This window comes from Gasterosteus aculeatus, chromosome 1 (assembly GCF_964276395.1).
Source record: "Gasterosteus aculeatus chromosome 1, fGasAcu3.hap1.1, whole genome shotgun sequence".
Lineage (NCBI taxonomy): Eukaryota > Metazoa > Chordata > Actinopteri > Perciformes > Gasterosteidae > Gasterosteus > Gasterosteus aculeatus.
The window spans coordinates 16658317-16669455 of NC_135688.1; the positions used below are offsets into that span (position 1 = coordinate 16658317).

Consider the following 11139-nt stretch of genomic DNA (forward strand, 5'->3'; position numbering starts at 1 on the left):
ATAACTCAATACATGTTCTTGGTGGCAGTTTTAGTCCATAAAAGTGTCCTTCATTTGATTTCAACTCAAAACAAATTGAAATCATAATGTAATGCATCAAACTAAATAAATCCTACACGCTGTACACAATCATCTTTGCATATATATAATTTAATAGTATAATAGTATCACGTATCAGTTGACTTTTAAAAGTACGTTTTGTTTCGTATTTTATTTTGGTCGTACTATATCCAATTTATGGTTCTACCAATCTAATACTGAACATTTTCACCTAATAGTCTGGTCCTAAGTTTAAAGCGTGTTAACGCTCACCTCGCTTTCATTGGCTGTCACTCGTGTCAATAGATCGATCGACGGCTGCTCGAGCCAATCACCGCTCACGGTGCCTCCGTCCTGGGCGTGAATACACGAGCCTCGTTTTTCATGACTTTTCCGTCCATTTCAGTTCAGCGTCACTACCACCATCCTTTTTAACTGGGACAACATGGCTACTGCAGCGAGCCGTTACTACAGCGAGGACGGCAGGGCAACGAAACGACAGAAAACCGACGGAATGGCGACGGTGAGTCGTGGGTGGCAGTGGAAGATTAGCACGGGTCACCCGACGGGCACGCTCGGCTCGGTTGATGCGTTCGTTGTTGAACGTTAATTCATTCAGTTGCGCGTTTGGCGAGAAACAGTCACGACGCTTTACAGGTCGTTTTGTTGTGTAGACATTTGTCGTGTTTTATCACGTAATTACTCCTCAGGGCCTCGCAAAAAATACACTCCTAACGGCAAACTTTATCCGCATACAACCCGTGCCGTGGTGTCTGCCGCGGGGTCTGCCGAGGGCAGTTGAACCGACCGGGCCTCGCCCGAGCGCGGCTTTGTTCTACTGCTCGGTAACGGTTAGCAACATGCTAGCCGTGAGCTAACCGTTCCACATCGTGATAGAGGGACTGGCCAGGGCCCGAGCAGCCTGGTTCACGCAGGCTAACCCCTTCCTGTTACCGGAACGTTACTTGCAGGGTTTAATAAAAACAGTCTTCTCTTTTCAGTAGTTAGAGAGAATAGTATTTAATGAACCATTTAAAACGACGCATTCCGATTAGCAGACCCTTCCCCCCGCTGCTACCTGAGGTTAATTCCCCTGCTATGAGGTAACGTTCGCTAAAGGCAGGATAAATAATACACTGACGGTGCCCCCTCGTTTATTCCAACTTAAACGTTGTCTGTGCAAAGGATCCTGTAAACACCACCTATCTACAATTAACATTTTTATAAGTATTCTCATCGCAATGTGATTGAGCCAAATTGTCCCTGCCAGGGTTTTTCTATTTGTATTAATGCTGCATAATGGTGAATGTTAGTATACACATGTTAATATTCATATACACAATCCAGAATAATTATCCACATAGTGATGAAGTATGATTTGTATTTCACTACTGTGCACTGGGACACATGCTGGTAGCAGTGTTTGAGGGAACGTACGACAAGAATAAGAACAGGCGTGTTAATTCTCCTCTTCTTCAAACCAGGGGTATGAAGACCCACACAAGACCCTTCCATCTGTGGTGGTGCACGTTCGGGGGCTGGTAGATGGTGTCACAGAGGCTGACCTGGTGGAGGCCTTGCAAGAATTTGGAGCAATCAGGTAGCAAACATTAACTCTCAACACTGTTGTGTAGAGTATCTCTTCGCTGATGCACTTTTATAACTTGTATTCCTTTATTTTTAAACTAACCCGTAGCCCTAATTGTTTGCTCTTATGCACCAACCGCAAAGTCAAATTCCTTGTATGTCTGACATATTTTGGTTATAAATATTTCCTGATCCTGAAAACATTTGTGGGGAGAATGTGTTTGAAAGAACTTAGCACAGCACAAATCAAGTTTGCTTTAGTTGTGACAACTTTTAATCTATTAACTTCAAGATATGATGTAATACTGGAACCCATTTGGGTTCACAGCATTGGCCTCGTCATCTAACCGCGTTGTTTTTTACAGCTATGTGGTGGTGATGCCCAAGAAGCGCCAGGCTCTGGTGGAGTACGAAGACATGAACGGATCGTCCACCGCCGTGACCTATGCGGCAGACAACCAAGTATATATCGCCGGCCACCCGGCCTTCATCAACTACTCCACAAGCCAAAAGATCTCCAGGCCGGGAGACTCCGATGACTCAAGAAGTGTCAATAATGTTCTGCTGCTCACTATCATGAACCCCATCTACCCCATCACCACGGTAAATGCACATGCTTGAACTGAGATCGTTGAGTGTCATTGTGTTTTGTGACGATGTTTTTAATGGTGGCTCCACTGAGAGAGCTGCCTCGTGTGTCCCAGCCTGAGCAACTTCAATGGTTGGTGTTGAAATGTGTGAATAATTTCTTTCCTTCTGATCCCTGGCAGAGCGTTTGAGATGCTAAAACGATTAGTAGCATGACTACAATCGTGTCTTTCAACTGTTTATTGTCACTATTTATTTATTTGTATTTGCTCTAGCGGTTTAATTTTTTTGTTTTTGTTTGTTTTTAATGTTTTGGAATAACGCCACCATATATATATTAGAAGCCAGCCATATTATGTTCAATCTTGTATAAAAATACCTCCGGCACCATGCCGGAGAGTTAAAGGTCAGTGCTTCATAATTGTCAGAGGTCACACTCCTTTCATACAGCTGGTGACCTGCAACGGTGCCCCTCAAAGAGCTAGAGCTTTTCTTTAGCCGGGTAAACCATTTCTTTATGCGGATATGTTTCCCACATTTACAGAGGATCTATGGGGCTTGACTTTATTATAAAGTTTTTGTTTTTATTTTCCACTTGAAGCTTCCTATAGGTTTCCGACCACTTGTTTTGCTGGTTTGCATGTTAAATCAGAGATCAGATAGACATTCTACAATGTTCTGCTCACCTTTTTGGTTTTAACATTTACCCCTGTGTTTTTGTATATAGTTTTTAAAAGATTAAACATTTTTAACTGTTTTCACAGGACGTCCTCTACACCATCTGCAACAACTGCGGACCTGTCCAGAGAATTGTCATCTTCAGGAAGAACGGCGTCCAGGCGATGGTTGAATATCCTTTTCCTTGGTCTGAAAGCTGTGTTATATTGCTGTCGAATGGACCACAATTCTGTGTTTAGGTTCATTCTTTTGTGGATTTTTGTATCATCATCATCAGTCGCGTCTTAAAGATGTCCTAGTACCTCCCCTATTGTATCCTTAACTCATGTCATTACATTCGACTCTGTGCAAAGCGCCCAGCGGGCCAAGGCATCACTTAACGGAGCGGACATCTACTCTGGCTGCTGCACACTGAAGATCGAGTACGCCAAGGTACAGCTGAGAGGCCATAGCGCTGTACCAAAAAAACCCACATGTACAATGTAACACAACCCAATTCCCTTGCTGGGAATGTTGCCTTTCTGGGTCAATCTAATGCCTAGATTAACCTAGCGTTTACAAATGTGTAATAATTCCATTTTACTGCTTCCAAACACAACAGTCTCATAGAATCCTTGCATTACTGTACAGATAGCCATAATGGCACTTTTAGTTTGTCTGCATTGTATTCATATAAGTGATGTCTCCTCAGCCCACTCGTCTGAATGTGTTCAAGAATGATCAGGACACCTGGGACTACACAAACCCCAACCTCGGCGGCCCAGGTAAAGGCATCAAACACCCCCTGAGCATTTGCTTTGTAGCGCGTGAGCCTAATATTAAAGTGCCCTTGCTGCTTCTGTGGGAAGTTTCACCAACATTCTTCATTGATAATGCTACTAAATATATTTCAATTATGTCCAATATGCTAATTTAGTGTTTTTCTTGTGTGGCATTATGACTGAAGAGTTGCTCTTGGTCTTACTTTAACACTTCTTAATAAAACACTACAGTCAGGCACGATGGATATCATTTTGAGATTACTCCACCCAATCGAGTTGTAGAACCTCGTGGTCATTTAGCCATGAGACCCTGAATTCCAGCTACACATATACGTGTTCAGAGTTTCACAATGTGGCCGGACAGCAGGAACAAATAAGCATACAGAAAGCTGACATGAGTTTGTCAGTGTCAGACATCACGTCCAGAGCCGGTTTGCTCTTTTATTAACAGCCCTAATAAAAAATTAAAAAAAAGGATGTACCATTTGTATTTTATCCAGTTGTAAAAGGAGAGAAGTGTCAAACATTCTGTCTCTGCAAAGGACTGAATAATGTGATTGCTGTTTGATTTAACTCAGGCTACGGTGCAGCAGAGGCTGCATTTATTTACAAGTTGCGCTCTGAGGCAGAAAATGGTGTCGTCGTCTGATCCCTGGGATGATTTTGTCTTAATCATCAAAAACCTCCTATCTGCATATTTCAGTCACAAAGACGCAACCCTGTTGTGTGCATAGTATTCTTTTCAGCAGCATTTGCTCTTCCTGCCATCCTGACCAAAAATGTAAAATTGGATAAGTTTGCACGGTTATGTTTTTATTTTTAGAGGTAACATGTATTTCAACTTTGACTTTAAAGTCACTGGAGACGGGTTTCCTGTTCTTTTCCACTGTTATCCAACTTCTATCATTTAAAAAAAAAAAAAAACTCCTTCCATTTGAGTTGTTTTTAAACTTGACCAACAACATACCAAAGTCTAGCATGTATGGCCAGACACCCACTCAAAAAGCGAGTTTTATGGTTTAAAGGGGCTCTGACAAAACAGCCGTCAGCCAAACTCGTGGCCGTATTTTGTGTGCGAGGTGAGAACAGAGGCAAGGACCCGCGGCGGTAAACCCAACATCTGCAACGTCACGTTACTCTGATCTCCTCCTGATAAATCGGTGATATCGGCAACTCCAAAAACACGCGGAGAAGGGAGAGGCTGATACATGCTGACAACATCACCACTCCGCAACCACCATCTCAAGTATCCACTTCTACAGTGAGGACACAGCTCCTATCATACAGAGGGACAAATGTCACCCGAGACACGAGGGGACAAACTACAAGACACCACCCATTCAACACGCCGTAGGACTGATATACCACTCATTCCTCGTCTTCGCATTCCAGCACAACATCCATGAAGACCCATTCTAGACGGTGGTGGTGGTTTGGGTACTGAGCTACACTTGGGCCCGTCCCCCTGTTTTTTCTTTTTCCTCGTACCCATTTTGAGACACAAGCGAATGACACATTGAAAGCAGGCCAAAGCTTGCATCTACAATCCGCCCCACCCTCACGGTCTGCACCAAACGGAGACTGATACCAGAGAAGACACAGCGTCCACCCAAACAGGGTAGAGACTGACATCTCAGTACAGCTGCATACTGATACTAACCAGCCCCTCCTGCTCTGTTTTGGGATGTGTTGATGACACTCGCTGGAGCTCCGCACCAACTGATCCAATAGACAACTCACACGCCGAATCAAGCTGTAGCTAGCGACATGGAGTCCACACGAGACGACTGATGAAGACAAGACACTGCTGACAACACCATCAAGCACACTCAGGCCCATTTTTTCCTTTTATGTGTTTCTTCCTAAGTAAAATTCATCTTTTCATCTTTTTCTATCTCTGATTTTCTTCCTGTATGCATCCCTGTTTAGCTGTCCTTTTTCCTTCCCTCTTTTTTTTTTATTTTTGGAGTTCAGTTCTTTCTTTATTCTAAAGTCTAGAACCTGTGTAACGCCTTCCATGTGATACAGGTTTGGCAATTTTCGGCTAAGAGGAGCCAGCTTCCCAACTGAACTGTGCTCTATGGCAGCCTCAAGGCGTCCCAGTGGGTGCTAAGCGGACTATTCCCCAAAAAACGGAACAAAAAGGACGTGAACACCAGCCAATCGGCGGACCGACCAGCCCTCCCACCAATGGGCTTTTCAGCTTGATAAAACCAGGGAGTCGATCCTGAGGTGGCGAGTTGTCCGTCCACACCCCCCCCTCCCCTCCCAAAGAGGAAAAGGATAAGAGTGTGGGATGGATGGAATGAATTGAGTGGAACTGCTACAGCAAATATCTTCCTCCCCACTGTTTGTAAGCATGCAGTAAGTAAATCGAGAACTTCCCCGGGGAACATAACTGCACAGCACCCAACATCGCCACACCAGACTGACATGACTCCATTCCCCCCTCATACAGGCTTAATTTTTCTTTCTGGAAGAGGGTGTTGGTTGGGGGTTCTGTCGGAGCCTGAGTTTTTCTAACCTGCTGTGTCTGTTCACTAAGGATACCCATCAATACATGGAACAACCTTTCTTTGGTAGTTGAATCATGCTTTTAATCCGGGGAAGTGGGTGTGAACTTGATATGATTTTGTGTAGGATGTGCTTGGGGCGTGTTCGTCATAAAAAGAGGAGAGCTTTACACCCACGTGCTGTGGGTGTCCAAAGCTTACAGATCGCTTTTTGATTCTTAGGGCCCTGTTGGTCGTCCGCTGAGGGACCAAGCCATCCACATGTTGAATACATTTATTTACTTTTTTAATCTTGAAATGCACGCCTTTGTCATGAGTGGTTTTACTGCACTCCTGACATCCTAACTGGGGGAATTTGCCCGGGGGAAAAAATATGAAATGTACTTTTGGGATTCTGATGTGTATGTGACCATGTGTACCCGTACAGATGGAGATGGAGATGGCAATGGGAGCAATCCAGGTGTGTGTGAGCGTACAAATTTACAAGCAACAGTGCTCATTTTTCTAACAGCTGTTAAGCTGGAGCATGTGAGGAATGCTGCAGTGATTTTGAAGAGGGTTCACTGCTATGGGTTGGCCCGCCATTACATTCTATTGACTTTGGCTCACCGGTGGGGCATACAGGGACGTTCATTCACGAAAACACATGCTATAAAAACAGCACAGCTCAGGTTACACTAATGGATATTACTTCACGATATCTTTACATTGACAGTAGTTTACTTCTATATTGCTGTTTGGATTTAGCACCTTTTTAGTAAAGCTACCCCTGACAAATGTACTGTACATCTGTAACTGCTCAGGCATCTCATTGTCATGTAGATATTTTCATCCACCATATTGATCTGTCACATTTTGTCTTCCACCTTAACCCTCGCCTCTTATTGCTAATCCCACAGAGGATGTAAATGCTAACCCCAACAAGCGTCAGAGACAGCCTGCCCTGCTGGGCGACCACCCTCCAGAGTACGGTAAGGCTCTTCAGAAGAACAACCAAACTCTACTTTTGTCTTTTAAAGGTTTTTACATTTGTACTCCCAATTTCAACTGGGTCTAAACCTATTAAGATACTGGGACCAAATCTTTTCCTCCCAAGTAGTGCCACGGTTATTGTAAAATGGTCCTCTGGAGTAACTTCTCCTTGTTTCATCGGCCTCTTCACCGTTATCCCCATTTGCTTGCCTTCTTCGTCAGGAGGTGGTTACCACGGCTACGACGAGAGCTACGGCTCCCCGCCCTACGAGGGTCGCCGCATGGGTCCACCAATGAGAGGGCGCGGAGGCAGAAGCTACGGTCCGAGCTACGGGCCCCCTCCTCCTCCTCCCGGGGAGTACGGCGGGCATGCCGAGTCTCCAGTCGTCATGCTGTACGGCTTGGAGCCCGTCAAGATGAACGCCGACCGAGTCTTCAATATCTTCTGCCTTTATGGCAATGTAGAGCGGGTCAGTGTCCTCCTTACTGTGAATAAAGGAGATGTCGTCACTGACACACTCCTCAGTTATTAACGCAATGTTTTAAGCGGGCAAACGTCTAATGAAATGTAGACAAGATGACAACCTACAATCACATGATGTGAAATAATTAGGGCTGTCAATAGATTAAAAAAAAAAAATCTCACATTTTAAAATTCATAATTAATCCTGATTTTTTTCTTCTAAAGACTAAATCTTAATAAATTAACATGTAATCACTTTAGAAAGCGTTTTATACACCTTGGAGGCAGAATCCCACCAGGTGGAACATGTTGGCATACTGCTGTGTTTTGAAGGGCCAACAATCTCACATTTAGCCAGAACGTTTTCAAACCACGGTCTTTTAGGGACACAGTGGAGGTCCTCTGCAGACTGTGGTTAATGTTGGGATGGAAGGAGCCTAGCAGTGCGTTAAGTACTTTACCATGTGGAGGATTTCCTCAGCCAACGGACACCTAAAGTAAACCAAAGTTGTGTTAGAATATTTTATTGCATTAATCTTGGCCACAATCATCCCCAGAAATAATGAAAACCGACCCTTTTTATAAACAAGTAGAGTAGTTGCACATAAATTGAGCTTTGCTGCTTGACTGTGACAACTCTACTCCCTATAACTACACACCCTTGTACCCAACGCTATCATCGTAACTCAACTGTTTCGTCTCTCCATAATTATCTTTACTATCTCTTTCAAGGGCCCAAGTCAAACCTGTATTCTGTCACTTTATCGCAGGTGAAGTTCATGAAGAGTAAGCCTGGAGCAGCCATGGTGGAGATGGGAGACTGCTATGCAGTGGACCGCGCCATCACTCACCTCAACAACAACTTTCTCTTCGGACAGAGACTGAATGTGTGGTGAGTTCATCCCGTGCGGTCTGAAGAACGAGGCCACGCTCTAAAGTACCATGCTTCGGGCAGATTAAACGGTATTAATTGGTCTCATTTAAGAAATGCAAAACTCTGCTAAATATGATGCATTCCTTTTGTTGGGGCGTCAGATGTCGCGGTCTCTACGGATGTGTCTCCTCACTAAATGAAAATATTTCATTTGTTAAGTCTAAGCCTCCTCCCTTCTCTACAGCGTGTCCAAGCAGCAAGCTATCGTGCCTGGTCAGTGCTATGAGCTGGATGACGGCTCGAGCAGCTTCAAGGACTTCCACGGCTCCCGCAACAACCGATTCACCTCGCCAGAACAGGCGGCCAAAAACCGCATCCAGCACCCGAGCAACGTGTTGCACTTCTTCAACGCCCAGCCAGACGTGACGCCCGAGATTTTCAATCAGGTCTGTAGAAGGAGGAAATTAATATGGATGTGAATTCCTGCTGAAAGCATCAACAAGTTTTAGCTGTGGTAACAAAGCAGTCCCTGATGATAAATGTTGTGTTCTTTGCAGATTTGTGAAGAGATCGGTGTCAAGAGCCCCATCAATGTTAAAATGTTCACAGGAAAGAGTAAGCTGCATTGATTCTGCTTATTGGGATAGATTATTCAGTTTAGAAATAAACACTTAAAAAAACAGGCCCATAATGCGTCCCTTACAGTCTACTGCCTGTATCTGGAATGTGTGGTGTAATTCTCACTCCTAACCACCAGGTGGCGCAGCCCCCAGCGACCGCAGTGCCTCAGGTCTGCTAGAGTGGGAGTCGATCAATGATGCCATGGAGGCCCTGGCTCTGATGAACCACTACCAGATGAAAAATGCAGGTACGGGTAAGACACCGAAACTGTTTACATAAACCCTCAAAATGATTTCCTCACATTTATAAATGAATTCGCAAATGTATGTATACTATGTATTTATTTAGATGTTGTTTTGGAAGTATTGGTTTAAGAACTAGTCTCGGGCCAGAGATTCAGAGATATAAAAACAGATTAAATAGAATCTTACAGAAGAAAAATAATTCATAATAACTCTCGTGTGATATTTGTTGTGGCCTAATTTTCTCTCTCTCTCTCTAGCCGGTCCTTACCCGTACACCCTCAAGCTGTGCTTCTCCACCGTGCAGCACGCCAACTGAGCCAGTAAGAAGGAGATTGGCCCACCATTCCTGGTTCACATGTACTTAGACCACGACTGCTTTTTAACACGCCTGGAGAAATTGGATTTTTTTTTCAAGTATGACTTTGAAATGATTTCACAATGTAAATTGATTGCTTAAGTGTAAACTCTTCATATTCGGTATATTAAGCAGATCCAGCAGCCATGACAAAGTTTTGATATTTATGCCCCAGATGTGTTTCTAGAGTATCAGTACATGTGTCTTCAATACTAAGTTTTACTTTTTTTTTTTTTTCTTTTTTTTTTTTGTATTATGCTTCTACAGTAACCTGACATGTGCGTGTGTTTGAGCGATTTGGTTTTATGGTCGGCGCTCCAGGAGCAGCAGACATGGTTTTGTAAAAGAGTTTGTCTTTGGAATTTTTATTATTATAGCTCACTTTTCTTTCTTTATTTTAAATGCCTATTCAATTGTGCGTTACTGTGTCAGATATGCAGATAGAGAATTGTTTTGTTCTAAGAAAATAAAAATAAAACATCTACTTATATTGTGTTTATTCTGCCATGCTCCTGAATGTGTTTGTGTACATCATATGATTGATGCGGATGGATCTACAAAAGGATGCATTCTGAACTGCTGAGTTCAGTGTTTTCACTCACTGCATATGAGTAGTATGAACTTTTCTGTCAATTTGGTATAAATCTTTGCTCCCAACATCAGATAAGCTACTACTGACAACTGGCTGAAACAAGTATGTGCCACATAATCTCAAACTATTAATCAAGATGGGGCTTGAGCTGTGCAAATATCAACAGCCGTCTTTTGGACATTATTTAGCAATATAATGCAAAAACAAATACATAAATATGTATCCTTAAAATAAACCGTCTCATCACTGGAGAGGATTAGTTGGTTTGCAATAGACTCATTAGATGTAACTGGAGTTGTAGAACCTTTCAGGGAGTTTTGTTGCAACCACAATCATTTTAAACGTCCTCTAGCAAACGTAAAGGATGTAGACTTTGTTTGATTGCCCTATTTGTATTTTTACACTGTTTCGTGTTACTGTCTGACATGCTTGCCCATGCTGCAGAGTGATATAAGGAGTCTCTAGGCTCTTTTAAAAGTCTGCTGATACTTCTGTCTGTTTAGGGCCAGCAGCAGGGGGAGCAGGTCCTTGCTGAGGTGGGTTTCATCTTTTAACGTTTTTTCAAAAATGTTCAGTAATTTTGCATTGCTTTCAGACAAAATGCATTCACATTTTTCAAAATCCACAAGCATTTTTTATCATCCATACTCCACAAACTATATATTTGCAGGATATTTTTACATACAATTGCAGTAAATATTTTTACATTACATTGAAATATAGATTCAATTATTTTTTAAGCTAATTGCAATTTCAGCTCAAAGCCAAACCATGTGTCCTGCTTTGGTCTCGTTACCAAGATTCAGTCAAAGGGGAAAACTTGGAACTGATATATTGAGTTATTGACTATG

At 43.0% G+C, this 11139-nt stretch overlaps 1 protein-coding gene across 2 annotated transcripts; it reads left to right on the forward strand.

Moving 5' to 3' along the window:
• The first annotated feature begins 311 nt into the window (after positions 1–311).
• Positions 312–10191, forward strand: LOC120821422 (heterogeneous nuclear ribonucleoprotein L). 2 transcript variants are annotated; one of them, XM_040179926.2, is made up of 14 exons: positions 312–562; positions 1524–1639; positions 1992–2229; positions 2979–3064; positions 3228–3324; positions 3584–3656; positions 6594–6626; positions 7066–7137; positions 7361–7608; positions 8372–8493; positions 8720–8921; positions 9033–9090; positions 9233–9349; positions 9599–10191. In XM_040179926.2, exons 1-14 carry the CDS (start codon positions 485–487, stop codon positions 9655–9657), a joined length of 1599 nt encoding a protein of 532 aa, XP_040035860.1. In that variant the 5' UTR covers positions 312–484; the 3' UTR covers positions 9658–10191. The 2 variants fall into 2 exon arrangements, with proteins under 2 accessions (XP_040035860.1, XP_040035867.1); XM_040179933.2 differs by having other exon boundaries at positions 9233–9343.
• The last annotated feature ends 948 nt before the right edge of the window (positions 10192–11139 follow it).